This window comes from Coregonus clupeaformis, chromosome 37 (assembly GCF_020615455.1).
Source record: "Coregonus clupeaformis isolate EN_2021a chromosome 37, ASM2061545v1, whole genome shotgun sequence".
Lineage (NCBI taxonomy): Eukaryota > Metazoa > Chordata > Actinopteri > Salmoniformes > Salmonidae > Coregonus > Coregonus clupeaformis.
The window spans coordinates 32,383,925-32,406,120 of record NC_059228.1 but is presented as its reverse complement, the minus strand read 5'-3'; the positions used below and the strand labels follow the sequence as shown (position 1 = coordinate 32,406,120).

The 22,196-nt window shown below is 41.9% G+C and overlaps 2 protein-coding genes across 3 annotated transcripts in view; both read left to right on the top strand.

The window, feature by feature from the left end:
• Positions 1 to 18,143, top strand: part of LOC121565512 (alkylglycerol monooxygenase) — a 37,389-nt gene extending 19,246 nt beyond the window's left edge. Inside the window, exons 4-13 of one of the 2 annotated variants that reach the window (XM_045211616.1) lie at positions 26 to 129; positions 982 to 1,077; positions 2,574 to 2,640; positions 2,759 to 2,824; positions 2,901 to 2,980; positions 3,574 to 3,708; positions 4,842 to 4,958; positions 7,958 to 8,040; positions 8,329 to 8,431; positions 17,815 to 18,143. In XM_045211616.1, the coding sequence (XP_045067551.1) occupies positions 26 to 129; positions 982 to 1,077; positions 2,574 to 2,640; positions 2,759 to 2,824; positions 2,901 to 2,980; positions 3,574 to 3,708; positions 4,842 to 4,958; positions 7,958 to 8,040; positions 8,329 to 8,431; positions 17,815 to 17,895 (932 nt within the window). In that variant the 3' untranslated portion in view covers positions 17,896 to 18,143. Of the gene's footprint in view, positions 1 to 25; positions 130 to 981; positions 1,078 to 2,573; positions 2,641 to 2,758; positions 2,825 to 2,900; positions 2,981 to 3,573; positions 3,709 to 4,841; positions 4,959 to 7,957; positions 8,041 to 8,328; positions 8,432 to 15,974; positions 16,414 to 17,814 lie in introns of those variants that run through there. The other variant, XM_045211615.1, reaches the window with a different exon arrangement.
• Positions 18,144 to 21,069: 2,926 nt separating this feature from the next.
• The window catches only part of LOC121580573 (activin receptor type-2B-like), a 32,595-nt gene continuing 31,468 nt past the window's right edge, over positions 21,070 to 22,196 (top strand). Inside the window, exon 1 of the mRNA XM_045211491.1 lies at positions 21,070 to 21,080. Coding sequence (XP_045067426.1) covers positions 21,070 to 21,080 — 11 coding nt within the window. The remainder of the gene's footprint in view (positions 21,081 to 22,196) is intronic.

The following is a 22,196-nucleotide window of genomic DNA, read 5'->3' as shown; positions in this document are numbered from 1 at the left end:
TGGTGTGTGTGTGTTCCCACGATAGAGTTGAACCTCCTGTGGGCTGCCCACCAGGTCCACCACAGCTCAGAGTACTACAACCTTTCCACAGCCCTCAGACAATCCCTCACACAGCAGTTCTCATCATGGGTAAGAGCCCTACTCATCCACTGGAACATCTATTCTATTCTATTGTGAACAACATACTTTTGTCTGATGCTGGAGATGGCAAGAGTTGATAAAAAAAATAACATGTTTTATTGTCACACACTGGAGAGATGCAGTGAAATGTGTTGTTTTACAAGGTTAGCCATAGTAGTATGGCACCCCTGGATCAAATTAGGGTCAAGTGCCTTTCTTAAGTAACATCAACCGATTTTTCACCTTGATATTCGAACCAGCGACCTTTCGGTTACTGGCCCAGTAAGCGCTAGGCTACCTGCCGCATTAGAAATGCAGATAAGTCCAACATTTGCTCCTTTACCACAATGTATGCTATGTTATGCACAAAGTATGGTATACTTAAGCTAATAAGAATGAGAGTATGGCACTAGTCATGTAAACACCTTACTCTGTTTACCTTAATTGGCATACGGTCATAAGCATACGCTGATTAAAACACCTGTTTTTTTGTTGCAATTTTTCGAATTATTAGGACATATAAACACCTTAATCGTAGTTCCAGCGGTGTATTTGATCTGCGCATGTGCTAGCACCAGCCAAGCGAGCCTCCCTCTTTAGTGAAGTGTGTTCGGAACAACTGAAAGTATGCATTTTAGAAGTCGTTTTCACATACAAACTTTAAATGTCCGAACTCAGAATCAAATAGGCTTCCCAAAAATAACATGGTCGCTGTGGTAGAATGTTTATTTTGATTAGTGATTTCAGATGTATCCATGTCAACAGGATTATTAGGGAAATTAAACTATTATATTAACTTGACTATCCACAATACTCATGTTATTGTGTGCATCTAACTGTATTAATTGTGTCTGTCCTCAGGTGTTCTATCTCCCAATGGCGTTGGCAGTACCACCCTCTGTGTTTGCTGTTCACATCCAATTCAACCTGCTCTACCAGTTCTGGATCCACACTGAGGTAAATACAACCCACAGTACCACCAATCTCAGGTTACCATCCACAAGACCTTAGGGCCAACCTCGGTCCTATTCATTAGTGCATTCATCACCGTAGCAAAAAGTTTTAAAATGGAAAACAAAAACAAGCACTGCTTATTGGATATGGTTAGGTAGTCTCTCCCCGTTTCGGCCCGTTTGCTTGTTTTTCATGCCTAGTGAATGCGACCTTGTTTAATGATGATTATTAATGTAGTCAATATTCTACAAGATTCATTATGCATATTTCCCAATTGCTGTAATAGTGTAAACTGTAAAAATTCAGAGATAAAGCTACTTTGACTGAAAGTTATCTCACTCTAGTCCCTAGACTAACTGCTGTTAAGGGGAGCTCAAGTCAAACCTGTGTTTAATAAAAAATAATGAGATTTTATGAAATATTCCAAACAGAAGCAAGACCAGTCGTTCTCCTTTAAAGTGACGGGGAGTATCATTTTTACAATCCCCAATCGTTAGGGGAATGAATGGAGTTGGAATCACTTCCATCTTTTAGTACACTATTAGTGAAAACAGTTATAAATTCGAAATTATCTGAGGGATATAATTTATGATTTCTTTATAGACTTTTTTGATGTTGAGTAATTTATTGGCACGCGATTCCCAGACCTGATCTGGGAATAAAAAGTTTGAGTGAAGCGGCAATACCTTTTTCATTCAAGATAAAACTCTGGCTGTTGCCAGACCACTCATTACATGGAAATAATGAATCATTTAAAAAATATTTTCCCAGACTGATCAGTTGTAGACTTTAACATCAAAATGTCTGTAAAAGTCGCACCAAATGAGAAATCGGATATTTCTGAAATATGTTCCTTATGGCATGATCTGTAATGATTTTCTGTGTGTGTGTCTGCTTAATAGAGTGATTGAACAGCCATACGTGTTTGATTATGAATGACTGAGATATTGTTTTGGAATGCTTGTGCATGCACTAATGTGTATGTCTGGAAGGAAGTGTGTGCTTCCATATTAGCTAGGAGCTACTATTACAAGCATACTTGTATGCATAAGTGTGTGTGTGTACAGAGTGTGTTCAAGTGTATGTAAGAGCATTATCAACTGCTTTATGGTCTTGGCACCTCTTTCCATCCTAGTGTTGCTTTTAATTCCAATCTATAAATATTGTTCTTTCCATCTGGGAATTTGGTCACCTCACGCTTTCCGTCATTCTTAGAGCTTAGACCATCAACTCATCAAATAATAAAATGCTTTAGTCTTATAAAAAAGGTTTCTAGCCAGATACATTTAGTTGCTACTGTATGTTAACCAAATTGCCAAAAAAGACCCCAGGAGTACACTACCAGTTAAAACATAAATTGGCGAGAATCTCTATTCAAATAGTTTTTTAATCCAGTACTAGGTTTAATCTATGTCCGGGAAACCAGCCCAAATTGTAGCAGCTAGGCTATACATTTTTTTGTTTGTTTGTTTAATGTATGTACATTCTCTGTCTTTCAGGTGATCAGAGATATGGGACCTCTGGAGTGGGTCCTAAACACCCCCAGTCACCACAGAGTTCACCACGGTAAGAAAGAAAGCCTCTTCTTCTCTGTCAAACACACATATTCTTACCATATTTGACGTGACTTGATCAGTGCAATATTGGTGAAAAAGGAAAATGATGTGTTGCATTTCATTGGCAGGGCGAAATGAATATTGCATTGATAAGAATTACGGGGGAGCTCTGATAATATGGGACCGACTATTCGGTGAGTAAACGCTCACAAGGTCAGTGCTTGTTGTAATATGGCCATATAACTACATTCTCTCACTTTGATTTATCAGGTACCTTTACTCCAGAGGGCGATAAAGTTGTCTATGGTCTCGTACACAAAATAAACACATTTGAAATCCTCCATATTCAGGTTAGTCCCATGAGAAAATACAAAATGAATATCTTATTTGCTGTGTTGTGTTTTGTACACTGTAAGATATAAACTACTAGACTATAAATGTATATACAAGCTATCAAAGAGCAAATTGTCACAGTGTTTAGACTGAGCTGACACTGCATGCAAACTGTCTGATTGTTCCCGTATTACATCAGTGGAATCAAACCATTTGTAGGGCAGTTACTCTCAATCAGTGTATACAAGTAAATGTTACAACATTCAGGTGCCGCTATAGATGAGGCCCCAGCTAGTGGAACAGCCATGCTGGAACCATAACATTATTACGCAACTTTAAACAAACCGCCCAGCAGAGGTGAAAGAGTCCAATAAAATGAAATACTAGAAGTTGTGTTTGATTATTTTCACTGCCCTTACCACTGGCAACTTACCGCATGAGCAATCCCTCCAAAATGACAAGCTACATTCTCAACCCAGTATTAATTAATGCACAGATTAGCATTGACAACAATGAATATGTAGTAATATCAGGGCTTTTATAGTAAAACTGCTTATGTAATATAATGTCACTGTAATGTGATGGTATATATTTTATATTTTTCCTTTAGTTCCATTACTATAAATACTTGTGGAGGAGGTTCAATAGATACAAGAAAATCTTCAATAAATTGGGCGTCCTCTGGAAAGGACCAAGTTGGAAACCTGGCAAACCAAGGCTGGGGGATCACGCAGAGGTGCCTGAGGTACCATCACATTCAATATGAAGACACATTTTGTCATTAGAGGAAGAGAGAAAACGAGAGAGAGATAGCGAGAGAGAGATAGCGAGAGAGAGATAGCGAACGAGAGAGAGATAGCGAGAGAGAGATAGTGAGAGAGGGTCTGTAAGACGTGGGGAATCATGGAGACAAAGAGAGTATGAAGAGAGAGTTGAAGACGGTGTTCTAGCATTTTTGTTGTGTGTGCATTCCCAAAAGGGACACATTTGACACTTTCGTACTTCATTACCTATCATTATGACGCAAAGTAAAACACTAGCCTCACTATCCAAATGACTCACAGTATTCTCACTTGAAAGATTCACATTTTACACAGCCTTTACAAGGAAACACTACACCAAATAAATCCTCAAGGCCTTTGTAGGGGGAACACAATAAGCTCATTTTCACTTTAAATAGTAAGTCTGTGGGTGCCCTGCTAGGGATCAAAAGGGTGTGAGTGTGTTTGTTACTATAGTGCCCATCAGGAGCCCCAGTGGTTGGCTTTGAAATAGCGCTGATGGTGGCACATATTTAGGCCCTTCACACTTAAAAAAAACTCCACCCCTCGTCTTTATGATTAAATTGGCCCCTAAACTCTTGCATGGTGATTCTAAACATGTGGAGGGTGCTGGAATTTGACTGAAATATCTTGAAAGGCTTGCCATTGTAGGCCTAGACGGGTGCATTGATATTCTCTAAGGAGAGAGAGAGAGAGAGAGAGAGAGAGAGAGAGTCAGGGTCGAATGTGTTGGCTTTTGAGGCTAAGCAGAGCTGTGGGCTGGAACACCTACAAGGGTAGTGATGTGAAAGAAACCCACATGTAGCTAACTCACCCAAGACCCCTGGAAAACCCCTGCAAGAGACCTGTACCAATTCAACATCTAGAGCTCTACACTTTTGAGTTTTAAACCAAGTTTAAGCTACATACAGTATTGTTCTGTAGTGAATTATTTCAAAGTAGTTGAACAATATCTTATCATCTGCATATAGACAAGCCATGACAATATGGCCAGTTAAAAAATCACAGCATTCAGGAATTATGTTATATTGTCTTATCTTTTTGTTTAGCTGTATTATATTGCTGTTTTAATATTTCTGATTTATGTAATTGACAGGTCACTGGAGAAGAGCTGCCATACAATCCCAGTTGGCCTCTGGCTCTGCAAGTCTATGTCTGCATACATGGTCTAATGTTGTTGGGTGTTTACCAGGATCTGTTTGAGTCAAGGCTGGTATGTATTGTCAATCTCAAGAGTGACCAGTCATAGATAATCAACTGGGATTGAATACACAGGGTTCTATCTTATTTTAGCCATTTTAAATAATGTAATTTTCATTTTCTTCTAAGGAACAAAGTCACAAACATTCGGTTTATTTGAGCTCATTACATGCTTAATTTGGTTGTTTTTCTACAGTATTTACAGAAAAATACTGACTCTGCTACCATCAAGTCAGAATGACTGACTGTCAGTCCTCTTTAGAATAACCTTTGTCAATTTTTTCCCACTCTCAGAGCCAAAAGACCACCCCTTCCTCTTTCAAAAAACTCAAGTCAGGTTTCCTCAGCAGTTATCTTTGGACTGCTTTTTTCCCCAGGCATAGTTTTGGTTAGCCAACATATGCTGTCCCACCCAGCCCTTCAAATTGAGACAAAATGGCCTGTCTTCATGTGATTCCTACCTCCGTGGTGTTCCCTTAGTTGTGGTCCTCCCTCCACATAGGCCCACAGTCAAAGAGTTCCCCCTTCTTATTGGCCACCAGTGCATGAAACAGCAGCACAGCAGCTGGTGGTCTAACAGTGAACACAAATGCCTTAATTGCCAAGTCAACCATTTCCCAACCATTTCCCAACCCAAATAGCCTTCAGGATGGAGTAATCATGATTTCTAGGGAAAATAACCTTGGCCTGACAATAAATCATGTCCATGTATGTATGTACGTATACCTCCATGTTCACTAGGCACGTATTTATGGTGACCATTGATGATACAGTGTAGCACAATTTATGGTCTTAGTGTTAATTCAAAGACATTAAATGTCTATTTCAAACAAATCCCATAGGGCGGCGCACAATTGGCCCAGCGTCGTCCGGGTTTGGCCGGTGTAGGCCGTCATTGTAAATAAGAATTTGTTCTTAACTGACTTGCCTAGTTAAATAAAGGTACAAAAAAAGTTAGCCTTCAATTACATCATTGGTATAGCCTGGTGTAGCTACAGTTTATTTCAGGTTGGGTAATTTTACAATAAGGACACACAGGTAAATTGACCAAGTCGAAAAGCTAATTCCTCAACTCAGAATCCAACCAATCTCTTGTCCTGAAAATAATAATGGCAATGATGAAAACTATTATAATAATAAGTTAATCTCCAGGTCTCAGAGGATATAGAAACAATAACATAATCAGTCCAGTGCTGGAGTCACTGAAGCGCCAGCAGATGGTGAATTTCATTTATTTTCACTCACTGTTATTGTTGAAATACGATATGGGACGAAATAAAAATGTTGCGCACTGAGCGGGCATGAAAATCCAAACATTTTCCTCTCGATTTTGATTGTTTCTGCTCTGAATGCCCATTATTTTTTAAAGTTGATGAACGTTTTCCCCAGCGACAGCTAGGTTGTGTCTAGGTTCCATTCCCCCAGGGTAGAGATAGTCAAAGTAAAGATCATGTAACCTAACTGACCTGCTTTGACTCCTGGGTAACAGTACCAGTGGGTGCAATACAGCATAATGATTCAATTGTGCCCTGTAAAATAGCCTAATCAAATTGTATAAATAAATAAAATACAATTGCCAAAGAATACATTGCTGAATAGATTGGTAATTAGCTTATAATAACTGTGTAGTTACTGTATTACTGTCAATTTAGACCTCACCTTAAGCGTTACTGACTATAGTGATGGATAAGTTTACTGTGTGTCTTTGGAATCCATGTAATGGAAATGCTTTAGTATAGTTGATTCATAACGTCTTATTTGCCCCCATTGAATACATACAGTAGTGCCCCGCCTATACTTTCCCACGTGTGTGTTAGGGGAATATGGGGTTTAACAATTATAGGGCCTGTACCATATAAACATGAAGAAATACTACTTTATTGCTTCCTGTTGATATGTTGATGCCATATATGGCCTGTTGGGAATGTGCATTGTTGTGTATGTACTGTATGGAGGGAGGCCAGTGAGGTTTACATGTCAGGGCCTGTGAGTGGAGCGTTGAAGATCCAAACCCTGCTCCGACAGACCAGTCTAGTCCCTTAGGAGCAGCTAGTCTTACAGCTGTCTTTTAGGTTAGCAACTTAAGGCCATGCATTTTCACCACTCATGTATCCATCCACGGGTTGGGGTTGTGTGCGAAAAAAACAGCTTGCCAAGTTCAATGTGAATGTGTACGGTATAGGACTGGTGTTCCCCATAGTGTTTGCTTTGGCTTGATGTATAGTGGTACTGAGAGCTATGTACCGCAACGTCTTCCACTGTGGTCAAGTCCCTTAGCAGGACTCAACAGAGATGGTCAGAGGTAATATCCCTATTATATAGAGTGTGAGAAAGGAAAGGGGGATACCTAGTCAGTTGCACAACTGAATGCCTTCAACCAAAATGTGTCTTCCGCATTCAACCCAACCTCTCTGAATCAGATTGTCTGAGTCACGGTTACTGGCAAGACTCTACACTACATTGTGTAGGGGAGCTAGATGTAACATAATAGCTTACTGTGTATAGATGTGTAGTCTGGGATATTAAAAGGGGCATGGTTCATGACTTCACTCATAGTCAAAACTCCTGTGCCCATAATTTACCATACAGATGCAGGATCTTAATTTGAGCCAGTTTACTACAACAGGAAAATAATCCTACAGCAACAGGAAATGTGAATTATTATGTTGATTATAATTAATGGACATTTTTGTAATAATAATAATAATATAATATGCCATTTAGCAGACGCTTTTATCCAAAGCGACTTACAGTCATGCGTGCATACATTTTTGTGTATGGGTGGTCCCAGGGATCGAACCCACTACCTTGGCATTACAAGCGCCGTGCTCTACCAGCTGAGCTACAGAGGACCACATTGTAGGGGTTGATACATTTTTAAACCTCAAACACACTACAAGTTTTACATTTCCTGCATTTCAGGAAAGTTCTCCTGCAACAGGGTGATCAAATTAAGATCCTACATCTGTACCTTTTCTCCTGATAAGCATTATTGGTGTGTCTATGTTATAGATGCTATCCCAGCTGACTGTTCTGATGATGACTGGCTACATTCTACTCAGTCTGACCTCCATTGGCTTCATCATTGACCAAAGGTACTGTACTGCCATATATCACTGGTACTGTACTGTTATCCCTCACTGTAAATAGCTTGGAATTAGCACACAGAGATTGGTCCTCTTCAAGGTTACGTGGTCCAACCCATTTTAAGTCAAACAGTTTAGAAAATTGAAATGGAAAAAACTCCAATAATGACTTATCAATAGATTGTCTCATATCTCTTGGATTTCAATGCCATAACTGAATTGACTTGAATCAATTGAGTCGAAATGCCACTTAAACCAGTTCGTTATTGACGGTTGTTGCGTTCTTTCCCTATGCAGGTCAACGGCATCCATGTTGGAGTTGCTACGCTGTGTGCTGATGGTGATGCTGCTGAGATATGGCTACATGACGGCACCAGCACCGCTGGTTGTGCCCATTGAGGTTGGAGACAGACCGTGCTGCTACTACAAAACATTTTAGAACCCCTTTTGGAGAATGATACAATATGCTAATCTAACATTTAAAACATTAATTCTTCAAGAGGTGTGATAACTCGGTATCGTACTGTAATGTAAAGCTGGACATATAAGTAGGCATTTATCCACACCATTTCATTGTCCCTAACATTTTACTAGAAAACACAGACATACTGTACGTGACAATGAGATATAAACATACTTTCAGAGGTAACAATTAGTGTAATACAAACCTATTAACCAATCAATAAGAACGTTGTTTTTGATGATGACCGTGTCAGTCAACAAAACAAACAAAGGGTGTCAGGAAATAGTGCACTTAGCAGAATGCCCTCTGGTCGATGGTAGGATGGGTGGGGCGTGGAGTGTGTGGGGAGTGGAGTGTGCGAGTTGCCTCTTTGATGATGAGCGGAGTCGACAGCCAGTCTTTAGGGGCCATTAGGCCTAGTTAGAGCATTGGCCCTTCCTGTAGCCAGCCATGCTCTGTGGATGAAGCTGCACTGTGTGACAGTAGGCTATTACTGTAGTGTATGTGTCCCTGTATGTGTCCATTGTGCCTCATTGTGTTTGTGCGTATGCGTTAGCATGTGCGTGTGTGTGTGTGTGAGAGAGAGACTACGTGTGTGTGTGTGAACCGTCACTGGCTCCGGCCCCACATTTACCTGTGATGTATGACTCCAGATGCACGGCCCAATTGACCATAAAATTGCTGTGCGTTTCTGGCACTTGCGGCGGAGTTCTAGATCGTGGCTGACCTCTCATTACTTGCCTTTTTCTCTCTCTCTTTCTCTCTCTCTCTCTCTCCCTCCTTTACTCCCTTGTTCCCTGCCATCCCAGGCAGTGCGAACTGCAAACTGCAACACTTCTGGAACCAATTAGTCTTGTCTGCCGCTAACCAAAGCTGGCTGATGAGATTCACACGTGAGCACTGCGGCTTAATTGCTACTTTTATTGTGTGACTCCACATCTGCACACTCAGGTGTTCAAAAAGGAGACTGGAGTTTTTTCCCAGACACATTATTTTTCAAGATGATAAAAACAAAACAAAATATGCTGTGAATTAATTACAAATGTATTCAACTTCGACTTGAAAAAACGTGTTCATCGTGATTTATTCACTACATGCTACATGGCAGTATTTTCTCCATGACATCTTTGTTTTATATACTCTTTCTGCGAATGATTCATTAGGCCCTATTCAATGTCTCAGTATTTCAGTTGGAGCAGAATAAATGTCACCTAAGCAGGTGGTGCCCATTGAAAAGCATCACCATTTTCATGAAACGGTTCCTGACTTTGTACCTTGTTACCCATTACTACAAGTGAGGCAGCAAAGAAACCGAGGTACAGTAATGATATATTGTCCTGACGCGTCAGGTGAACGGCCAGCTCTTTGTTGCTGGGGGAGGCATTTTGAAGTCGCGCCAATCAATTCAAGCTGGGGACTCAAAGTGGAGGGAAGTTCACATTTAATTGTAGTCACTCATTCAATTCCACTATTAAAGAATAACTACAAAAAAATAGGTTGAGTTGAAGCACTCAAAGCCCACTGGCGTGATATACAGCACCCTTAAAGCTCACTGTGGTATTTATAGTGGCTCTGGAGATTTCCCTTGTAAAGCTGCAGGCTTGACCTGTAAACCAAGACTGGGGTACCTCTCACCCTCCCTTACCCACCCACACCCAATGTCTAAGTGGCACACATGGAGCCAGGCTGTATAAGGTAGAATGGTGGTGTGTGGACATGCGTAAAGTGTGTGTGTGTGTGAGAGAGAATATATATGTGTGTGTGTGTCTGTATGTGTGTCTGTGTATATGTGTGTGTGTGTTTATATATGTGTGTGTGTGTGTGTGTATGTGTGTGTGTGTGTGTGAGAGAGAGAATATATATGTGTGTGTGTGTGTATATATATATATATGTGTGTGTGTGCGTGGGCGTGCATGCTTGCGTGCGTGCGTATGTGCGTGTGTGTGTGTTTGTACATGTGTCTATGTGTGTGGTTAGGATTAGGGGCTGGGCGTTGAGGACTGGCCTGTAATGATGTAACATATGGTTTTTAGGCCCATGGTCTGTCTGCCTGAAGGCCTGAAGGCGTAAGGGAACGTGCTGTAGAGCTGGGTTAGACTCTGTCCCACAGTCATTAAGGAGCTACTCTCCCAACAGGCTAACCCCCTGACTAGTGAAGTCATAGCAATTTAAGTGAGCTAATAAAAATACACCTGTCCCGTGGTGTTGTGGAGAAGGAACCTCTGAGGGGCTCTTCTCAGCCCTGCTTAGTATTCAAACTGAGTCACTCACTGCACTATCAATGAGAAAATAGTTGTTGTCTGTAGTCTGATTCTGTATCATGAGGAGGCTACTTTGCCAATGAGAGTCTGTTTGCGGTTGGCACTTTTCGCTGTGAGCAGGGCTCACATAACAGTATATAACTCAATCCACAAGTATGCCAAGAATCATCAGAATAACTTATTAATTTATCATATTTGATCTCTTCCTCTATTTTGTGTAACACTTATTCTTATTTTCTCTAACGTTTTGAAGGGAAAGAAAATATTCCATTGAGTCGAAGACAAAGAGGTCAGAACAATTATCATGTTCACGTGAACACCAAAGCTCATCTCAGCTTACGGCAGCTCTTATCTAGCCCAACACCTGACCCATCTACAAAAACAATATATCCTATAAACCCATAGTTTCACCCATTGTTGGCACCCCAACCCTGAATGAAAAGATAAGACAGCAATCAGTGAAAATACACTGTTATCTGAGAGCTCTGTTTCGACTAGCTCATTTTCAGGTGCGAGAGGTTAGCGTTAGCGCCCTTTGAGGAGAGAATGCCTGGTAGCAGAAATACACTGAAACGCCTGAGGTTAAGGGATCATTTGGGACTATGGAAAGTCTGAGAGGATGACATCATCTGAATGCTCCCAGGGATGGAAAGGAAATCTCCTCTTTGGCAAAAATGGAGGGATTTTAAATAGAAGTATGGGGTAATAATAGTGTTTTCTCCAAGTAAACAGTCCAAACTACTGCCTGTGTGAAATAGTATCAGTCAATGTGCTGGTGTTCATGCCACTCAACAGTAAGAACTGATACAGTGGGGAAAAAAGGTATTTAGTCAGCCACCAATTGTGCAAGTTCTCCCACTTAAAAAGATGAGAGAGGCCTGTAATTTTCATCATAGGTAAACGTCAACTATGACAGACAAAATGAGAAAAAAAATCCAGGAAATCACATTGTAGGATTTTTAATGAATTTATTTGCAAATTATGGTGGAAAATAAGTATTTGGTCAATAACAAAAGTTTCTCAATACTTTGTTATATACCCTTTGTTGGCAATGACACAGGTCAAACGTTTTCTGTAAGTCTTCACAAGGTTTTCACACACTGTTGCTGGTATTTTGGCCCATTCCTCCATGCAGATCTCCTCTAGAGCAGTGATGTTTTGGGGCTGTCGCTGGACAACACGGACTTTCAACTCCCCTCCAAAGATTTTCTATGGGGTTGAGATCTGGAGACTGGCTAGGCCACTCCAGGACCTTGAAATGCTTCTTACGAAGCCACTCCTTCGTTGCCCGGGCGGTGTGTTTGGGATCATTGTCATGCTGAAAGACCCAGCCACGTTTCATCTTCAATGCCCTTGCTGATGGAAGGAGGTTTTCACTCAAAATCTCACGATACATGGCCCCATTCATTCTTTCCTTTACACGGATCAGTCGTCCTGGTCCCTTTGCAGAAAAACAGCCCCAAAGCATGATGTTTCCACCCCCATGCTTCACAGTAGGTATGGTGTTCTTTGGATGCAACTCAGCATTCTTTGTCCTCCAAACACGACGAGTTGAGTTTTTACCAAAAAGTTATATTTTGGTTTCATCTGACCATATGACATTCTCCCAATCCTCTTCTGGATCATCCAAATGCACTCTAGCAAACTTCAGATGGGCCTGGACATGTACTGGCTTAAGCAGGGGGACATGTCTGGCACTGCAGGATTTGAGTCCCTGGCGGCGTAGTGTGTTACTGATGGTAGGCTTTGTTACTTTGGTCCCAGCTCTCTGCAGGTCATTCACTAGGTCCCCCGTGTGGTTCTGGGATTTTTGCTCACCGTTCTTGTGATCATTTTGACCCCACGGGGTGAGATCTTGCGTGGAGCCCCAGATCGAGGGGAGATTATCAGTGGTCTTGTATGTCTTCCATTTCCTAACAATTGCTCCCACAGTTGATTTCTTCAAACCAAGCTGCTTACCTATTGCAGATTCAGTCTTCCCAGCCTGATGCAGGTCTACAATTTAGTTTCTGGTGTCCTTTGACAGCTCTTTGGTCTTGGCCATAGTGGAGTTTGGAGTGTGACTGTTTGAGGTTGTGGACAGGTGTATTTTATACTGATAACAAGTTCAAACAGGTGCCATTAATACAGGTAACGAGTGGAGGACAGAGGAGCCTCTTAAAGAAGAAGTTACAGGTCTGTGAGAGCCAGAAATCTTGCTTGTTTGTAGGTGACCAAATACTTATTTTCCACCATAATTTGCAAATAAAATCATTAAAAATCCTACAATGTGATTTTCTGGATTTTTTTCCTCAATTTGTCTGTCGTAGTTGACGTGTACCTATGATGAAAATTACAGGCCTCTCTCATCTTTTTAAGTGGGAGAACATGCACAATTGGTGGCTGACTAAATACTTTTTTCCACCACTGTATATGTGTTGTCAAAGCTCATGTCAGGTAAGGCCATGGAAATCTAAATAGATTGCTTGTTTTTTGGAGTAATTCCTGAAAGCCGTCTCAGAGTAAGAGTGCTGATCTAGGATCAGGCCCCCCTGTCCATATAATCATATTAGTTATGATATAAAGGCTAAACTGATCTTAGATCAGCACTCCTACTCTGAGGCACTATGAATAATGGCTCTGACTTGATATCCTCAAAAACCAAAGCACACCATAATGATTGTCTTAGGAGTTTAAATAATGTATTGTCCCCTAATTGTAAATGATTCATCAATGAAATACAAAACCATTACCAACAATATACAACATGACTAGATGGCAAATTTATAATCCAAGGAAACACTTATGTACTTACAGACTCATATGCCTTTCTTCTTGGAATCCAGCTGTTGTCTCACTGGTCCAAATTCCATGTAATCCGATTTCATGCCGCAACAACAACAATGCTCTCAAAACTAATTCTGTATGTATTAGTCACAATATAATGAACTGAAGGCATAGATACAGACAGACACACTGGGGATAGAAGTGTTTCTTTCTAGGGCCTACTGTACACTCTTAGAAAAAAAGGTGCTATCTAGAACCTAAAAGGGTTCTCCGGCTGTCCCAATAGGAGAACCCTTTGAAGAACCCTTTTTGGTTACAGGTAGAACTCTTTTGGGTTCCATGTAGAACCCTCTGGGGAAAGGGTTCTACCTGGAACAAAAAGGGTTCTACCTGGAACCAAAAAGGGTTATCCTATGGGGACAGCCAAAGAACCCTTTTGGAACCCTTTTTTCTAAGAGTGTAGAGATCCTTGCTCACAGTCAATCATATAATGCAAAGCAATCTTTGTTGCAGGGAGTTTATTTCCCCCCTTAAAAAAGTAACAGACACAGACATGCATACACACACACACACACACACACACACACACACGCACACGCACACGCACACACTCACTCTCTAATCTAATCAATGTAATAACATATACAATGAGCTCCAAAAGTATTGGGACAGTGACACATTTCTTAATTATTTTGGCTCTGTACTGCAGCACTTTGGATTTGAGAAATTTAGAGAAGCATAAATATCATACCCCCAAGACATGCTAACCTCTCACCATTAAAATAGCAGGTGAGGTTAGCATTTTTGGGGGGTTATGATATTTGTGCATCTGTAACTTTCTCCTTATGCTGTTCTTGGGAATTCGTCACAGTTGTTTTGTCCTTGACTCATGAGGAGGTAGATGAGGAAAAAGAGGATGTTGAGGAGTTAAGGAGGACCACAAACCCCTACGCTAATCTGTCATGCAATTCCAACCCCAGTACTAGCCACTAGCCAGGATGTTTGAATGTGATCAGGCTCCAGGTTCCTACAGTACAATACGCTGACAGAGCAGAAGATGAGAGGGAGGAGAAGACAGAGGTGGAGGTGGAGCGAAGGAAGGGAAGGAGGGAGGGAAGGATAGTTCTCTCTCTCTCTTACAAGCCCCCTAGGGTTCCATCCATCTTTGCCCTTCTCTGTGGAATCCCATTGAACTGATTTACAGAACGTCCGCTGAGACTCTAGTTCTAGGGCTCTGGCTTGGCCTGATTGCTCCATCAAAGCACACCGGGTTTGATTTTGCAAGGCAGAAGTCTCCCCCTCTCTCCCTCTCTCTCCTTCTCGCTCCTTTGTTTTTTCATCCCTTGTTTCTGGACCCGCTCCCGTTGCGCCACGGCTGCCAACTTTCCGCCTGCGCTCTCTCTCTCCAGAGTGGGCCGCCTCACCGCTGGAGCCACCCAGAGCATTATGGGTATTAGTAAGATTGAGACTTTCATGGCTGAGGCTTACAAGGTGCATCCCAAATGGTATCCTATTCCCGATAAAGTGCACTACTTTTGACCAGAGCCCTTATGCTCAAAAGTAGTGCACTATAAAGGAAACAGGGTGCCATTTGAGACATGGCTGAGGCTTTAGAATGTGCCAAGCCCATGGCCTCTGCAGTAATGACAGTGTAATAGTGTGGAGACACAAACAGCCAGGAGGTCGGGGATGGTGAATTATTCTTCACTTTCGCTGACCCCAGAACAGTAGAAATGCCTCATGGACGGGATAGGTTTGTAGTGACCTTGGATCTGTCCCCTGACATCCTTGGAGGAAATAGTGCTGATAAGAGTGGAAAGAGTAGACTGAGAAGCTGAAGGAGTCCCTTTGTGACTTCATCATTACTATTTTGCTTCATTACTACTGTACAAGCAATGTGTGTGTGTCCGTTTATCTGTGTGTCTGTGTGTGTGTTGGGAAGCGTTTCCCATGGCTCTCGTACAGTTGTTAAGCCCCAGACAGAGCAACCTCTCTGGAGAGACATTAACCTGCTCAGCATCTCTCTGTTAACTGGGTTCAAAGAAAGGAGTCAAGAGTGTCTGCTTATAGTGAAGAGACAGGAACTAGACCCAGCAGGAGGAGGAGAGCTATGTGTGTGTGTTTGCTACATACATATGTGCATGTGCCTACCTGCGAGCATGTGTGTGTATTTGTGTGCATGCATGCATATCCACACATGCGTGTGTGTGTGCTCATGTGTTTATCCCTGCCTGCGATTGAGGGAGTATGTGTTTGTGTGTCTAAGAATCTCCTAGCCCTGTTATGCAGATGTCTGAGTATTGCATCTCTCTCTCTCTCTCTCTCTCTCTCTCTCTCTCTCTCTCTCTCTCTCTCTCTCTCTCTCTCTCTCTCTCTCTCTCTCTCTCTCTCTCTCTCTCTCTCTCTCTCTCTCTCTCTCTCTCTCTCTCTCTCTCTCTCAATGTGTACTGTAGGCAGGCAGGCAGGCTAGCCATATGGACGGGAGGGGAGCTCTGGAAACATCCCATTACAAGTCATATATCACACTCCTGACAGCACCCATTCTGCGCTGTTTTCATTTCAATCATGAGTGCAGCTGCACGGGAGAACTCAGGGCTCCACCATGTTAACCCACTACTGCCCAGGACTGCTACAGGTACCCCAGTGTAGGGAGGTGGGGAGTCAAACGTATGAGAAGAAAGGAACCCTCTCACCTGGTGGCAGGTTTCTTGACTATTCAATATATCACTTTATTTATCACATGCTGGCAGAATAGTCAATGGGGTCTAGACAATACTGTAGAAGTGTCTCCTCCTTGCTCAGAAAGGTAGAACAGTATGTTCCATATCTTATGATTTAGACACAAGAAACCTGAAACTACTCAGAAATAAAGATCTACCACATGCATTTTCATTTGCCTTGCTCTGAGACGATTTGTTTGACTCATTGGTGCGCTAACGAACTACCCTCTCTTGAAATCAAAACAAAGTGAGTGAGAGCGGATTTGTTGAGATTCCTACTTGGTGAACCAGTGTTCTCTGCTCGTAGTGCTTATTTGCAGATGATCAAACCCCCGCTTCCGCATGTAATCTATCCCACATGCATTATTTTCCCAGAGAAGTCTATTAAAATGTAGCGAGAGATGAGAGCAGAACCAATACAGTACCCCCGGGCGATCCAACATACTGCTTTGATATAGAAGTGTCTGCCATGGATGTGTTTAGCCGGGCCTGTTATGTGATTTGTGGGGTACTCCTGAGGCCTTGCTTCACTTTCGATCCCAATCCATCTCCGGGATGGGTACAGCACACATCACAACTTCATGTCTCTGTAAAGTGCGTCCGTCCTAGACGTGAAGACGTTGGTCTCAGGCCCAGGTTGCCTCCCTCTCCTTCTTTTCTTCAACCCCCTCCCTCCCCCCCCTCCCTCCCTCCCTCCCTCCCTCCCTCCCTCAGTGGGGAACCTGTTGCCAGGACAGGTAGTGAGGGGCGGAGAAGCAGGGGGACATTCCAGGCCCTGTTGTGCTCTCTTACTCCCTCCCTCCCACTCTCCCTCTCTGAGGAAAACAGCTGTGGTGTCCAAAGGAAACGCTGCTTTTTTCCCATCAGGCCGTTGCCTGTGATGGACAGGGGCCTGGTTTGGCTTGCGCTGCGAGGTAGGATGCAGTTTATGAGCCAGAACACAGAGGGAAAGGGGGGGCGGGGGAGGAGGGACAGGCGCCACAGGACAGCTTTTGGCAGAATTTTCTGGCATATTCCCCCGTGGCGTCCGACTTATTGACCCCAACATGAGAGCATCATGGGAGATGACTTTGCCCTACTCCTTAACCTTTGCCAGTCCTTATATGTCAGTGCTAATATGTCTGGCTCGCAGTGTTTTCTTTCAATCAGGTATTAAGTGAAAGTTGATGCTGTGCTATCCTTCCTTACGTATCTAGACCTGTCCATCTGACCATCAATCATGTCCAGTGCACATGAATGTATACATACAATGGTACACCAAAAATGAGGGTATGAGAATGAAGCAAATCTAATCTACCTCGAAGCAATCCAGACTATTTTGGAAACATACGTAAGAAATTGAAAGTTTGTTTGGTGTAAGTGCTCACGAACAGCATCTAGTCACAACAATATGGAGGTGTAAAATGAGTCAGTCAGTACTCATAGACATCGAATAAAGTAAAGAACAAATTGGCCTAACCTCCTCTCTTTCTCTCTCTCTCTCTCTCTTCTTTCTCTCTCTCTCTCTCTCTCTCTCTCTCTCTCTCTCTCTCTCTCTCTCTCTCTCTCTCTCTCTCTCTCTCTCTCTCTGTAGGCCTTTGTCTCCATCTCCCTGCTGTACTGGGGCCTGCAGACATTCAGCCAACTGATTGCAGTCAAGAAGAAGACAACATGAGATTGTCAGGTCCCCAGGTGCTGCTGATTGATTGATTGATTACAATCAATGCAATACATTCCTGTTTAGTGAGCCGTTGAGAATATTATGAATGACTTTTAAAACTCTTTACCTACACCTTTACATGTACAACAAATACCTCCTAAAACTGCTGAATAACTTTTCCTAGGATACCTTTTTTCATGAAATGTAATACTTCTTAACTCTATATATTTCAGTTCCATTTTTGACTAAACAGTTTTCTGTTACCAGTCTCACTCATCATTTTAGCTGGTCTGTAGGCCAGCAGTACAGTATGATCGACTAAATAAGACACATTTCAGAAATAAACGCTGTATTAGATATTCATGTATTTTATATAACTAAAACGGTGATTAATGAGTATTAGGGTATCTGAATAAGTAACACTACAGTAGAAGCCTTCTCTACTTCACTACCATGGGCTGGAAAATAGTTTCGGGATTCTGCACCAGGTGGCACTATTGTTGCCTTAAGACTGCATTCATTTTATAAATAAGGTTGCCCCTAGACTCTGATCTTGGGTCAGTTTTGTATTTTCCCAAATAATAGTTAAGGTAAGGATTGGAGGAGGAGAAGCTGAAGATCTGTACCTGGTACCTGAAAGTATATTGAAAGCAGGTGCTTCCACACAGGTGTGGTTCCTAAGTTAATTAAGCAATTAACATCCCATCACGCTTAGGGTCATGTGTAAAAATGCTGGGCTAATCATTATTTTGGCTGCCCTGGCTATGCCCCCATAGGATGACAATGCCCTCATCCACAGGACGAGCGTGGTCACTGGAGTGGTGCTAGGGAGGCACCAGAGACAGTGTTTTCCACCACCATCAACAAAACACCAAATGAAGGAATTTCTCATGGAAGAATGGTGTCGCATCCCTCCAATAGAGTTCCAGAATATATGCCAAGTTGCATTGAAGCTGTTCTGGCTCGTGGTGGCCCAACGCCCTATTAAGACACTTTATGTTGGTGTTTCCTTTATTTTGGCAGTTACCTGTACATCAGACTGTAGGCAGCTGGCCTGGTCCTAGAATAAAACAAACTAAAAAACAGTGTAGGCGGCCTACCCAATAGAAGTCAAATGGCAGAAACACGTGAATAGACTCGTAGGCCTACAGTACATATCTGTGGTGCCTGTTATTCAATGTCCAATGAGCTGTTCACTTCCTTACTGTCAGGCAGACGGTATCGGAGCATGAGGTCTGATACCAACAGGCTCAGAGACAGTTTCTATCTACAAGCCTAATGTTTGGTATACTCAGTGTACACACATCCACACACACACATTCATGCTACACACACATCACGACTGCTGCTACCAGATTTCTAAATACTGCACAATTAAACACTTTCCCCCCATCCCCAAAACACGTGTGTCACACCCTGACTCAGAGGACGCTTGTATGTTGAGTCAGAGTGTGTATTTTCCTTGCTGTGTTTGTCCATGTTGTACATTCTAGGATGTATAGATCTATGTTGGCCTGTGTGGTTCCCAATCAGAGGCAGCTGTCGCTCGTTGTCTCTGATTGGGGACCATACTTAGGCAGCCTATTGGCACTAGTGGGTTGTGGGATCTTGTTCCGTGTTAGGTATGTTGTTTGTGTACCTTGGACTTCACGTTTCGTTTGTTGTTTTGTCGTTGGTTATTCATTCCAAATAAACATGTATGCATATCACGCTGCGCCTTGGTCCATCCCGTCTGTAAACGATCGTGACAACGTGTAAATATTGGACGATAAATTGTGCCTTGCTGTATTATACTAATGCTAAAATGTTTATTCTTTTCTACTGAGCCATTTACTTTATGTTCCTATTCTTATACTGTATTATTTCTTATTGTTGCGTTGTCGAGAAGAAACCTGCAAGTAAGCAATTCGTTGGACAGTGTGTACCAAGTATATCCCGTACATTAGACTAATATAACTTGAAACAATGTCTCTGCAGTACATGACCCTGGTATAGAAGTGTATCAGAGAGACGTGTCACCAGCTGAGCCCTGGTCAATTGATGCTACTGTGTGTTCTGTTTTTGTGTGAAAACACTGTGAATTATTAAAAATTTCTCACATATCCCCTCAGCACTGTTTGATATTGCACAGTCGCGTTTCAAAATTCCAGTATTTTACACAGCATATGCCACCAGAGAGCAAAGCTAAATAAAATATGTGTTCAATTCAGTCAGTAGTATTTACTGCAGGTTGTTTTGGTGTAGGAAAGGATATCACATGCACTGTTATTTGGAGATACACAGTTAATAGGATTTCGCCTCTTGCCTGTAAGGTAGGCTAGGCCTAGCCCAAGATGTACTGTTATGGAGTGTAGGCGAGCATACTCCTTTTTACGTCCAAGGACCTTATATGTTATGTTATTTAGGGCCCTGTGTTTTGGTTGATAATGTCACTTGACCTGGATTTGAACCTTTATTTTTACACAATAAATCAATTGTCATAGGATGGTACTGCACCACCTGACATAAAACACAGGGCCCTAGACTTATGCCAAAACATCTAAATGTGAATCGAATCTCATTGCGATACAGTTCTAGAAACATAAAGCCCTTTACTTTCATATCAAATCAAAATAATTTCACAAATGCAAAATATACACTTACTGTTTTAACAGTATTTTTCAGTTACAAAACTTTTCTGGCATCCTTCCATTACACACAGGTGTTCGGAGACGCTAGATATCTCATAAGAACAGGTGGTCGCCTCTGCTTTTGTAAACAAGCGCTGTAACATGGAAATATGGCCTTTCACAATCTCTGACCAGGAAACATGAAGGACCTCTCTCTCCAATTACGTGGAAAAACAATTAAGCATTAACATTTCGTTAGCTTAGCTATGAGCGTTTTAATTGATAAACAAGATCACTTTTGGTAGCAACATTAAATCAGAAAATGCATGAACAGGAAGGGTAGCCTATTTGTACCTGAATGTTTTTTGGCGACAAACCTATCTTCGGCGTTTTGACCACAAACACGTTTCTTCTCTTTTCACGGGGGATCAACAACTTTGGGAAAATATCAGACATTATACAATAAGTAAATGTCTTTCTCATATCCAATAAACTGATTTAATAAATGGCTTGTTTAGCAGCAATCAGCAGTTGAAACAATAACAAAGCATGCTCCCCCACCCCTGTAAAAAACGTAGGAATGGGGCTGAAGTACAGTGCCTTGCAAAAGTATTCATCCCCCTTGTCGTTTTTCCTATTTTGTTGCATTACAACCTGTAATTTAAATGGATTTTTTTTTGGATTTCATGTAATGTACAAACACAAAATAGTCCAAATAGGTGATGTGAAATGCAAAAAATAACTTGTTAAAAAAAATTCAAAAAAATGAATAACGGAAAAGTGGTGCGTGCATATGTGTCACGATCGTCATGAAAAGTGGACCAAGGCGCAGCGTGATATGCGTACATCTCTTTAATAGTGTACTAGCAACACGATACAAAATACAAAACAACAAAACGAAACGTGAAGTCCTCGGTCATGAACACAAACCAACACGGAACAAGATCCCACAAAACACAAGTGCACAAAAGGCTGCCTAAGTATGGTTCCCAATCAGAGACAACAAGCAACAGCTGATTCTCGTTGCCTCTGATTGAGAACCACCCCGGCCAACATAGAAAACACATGAACTAGAAACTGAACATAGAACACAAAACATAGACCCTACACACCCTGGCTCAACATATAAGAGTCCCCAGAGCCAGGGCGTGACAATATGTATTCACCCACTTTGCTATGAAGCCCCTAAATAAGATCTGGTGCAACCAATTACCTTCAGAAGTCACTTAATTAGTTAAATAAAGTCCACCTGTGTGCAATCTAAGTGTCACATGATCTCAGTATATATACATTTGTTCTGAAAGGCCCCAGAGTCTGCAACACCACTAAGCAAGGGGCACCACCAAGCAAGCAGCACCATGAAGACCAAGGAGCTCTCCAAACAGGTCAGGGTTTTGGAGAAGTACAGATCAGGGTTGGGTTATAAAAAAATATCAGAAACTTTGAACATCCCATGGAGCACCATTAAATCCATTATAAAAAAATTGAAAGAATATGGTACCACAACAAACCTGCCAACAGAGGGCAGCCCACTAAAAGCTCCACAGTGGAGATTGGAGTATTTAAATGTCTTGGAATGGCCTAGTCAAAGCCCAGACCTCAATCCAATTGAGAATCTGTGGTATGACTTAAAGATTGCTGTACACCAGCGGAGCAGTTTTGCCTTGAAGAATGGGCAAAAATCCCAGTGGCTAGATGTGCCAAGCT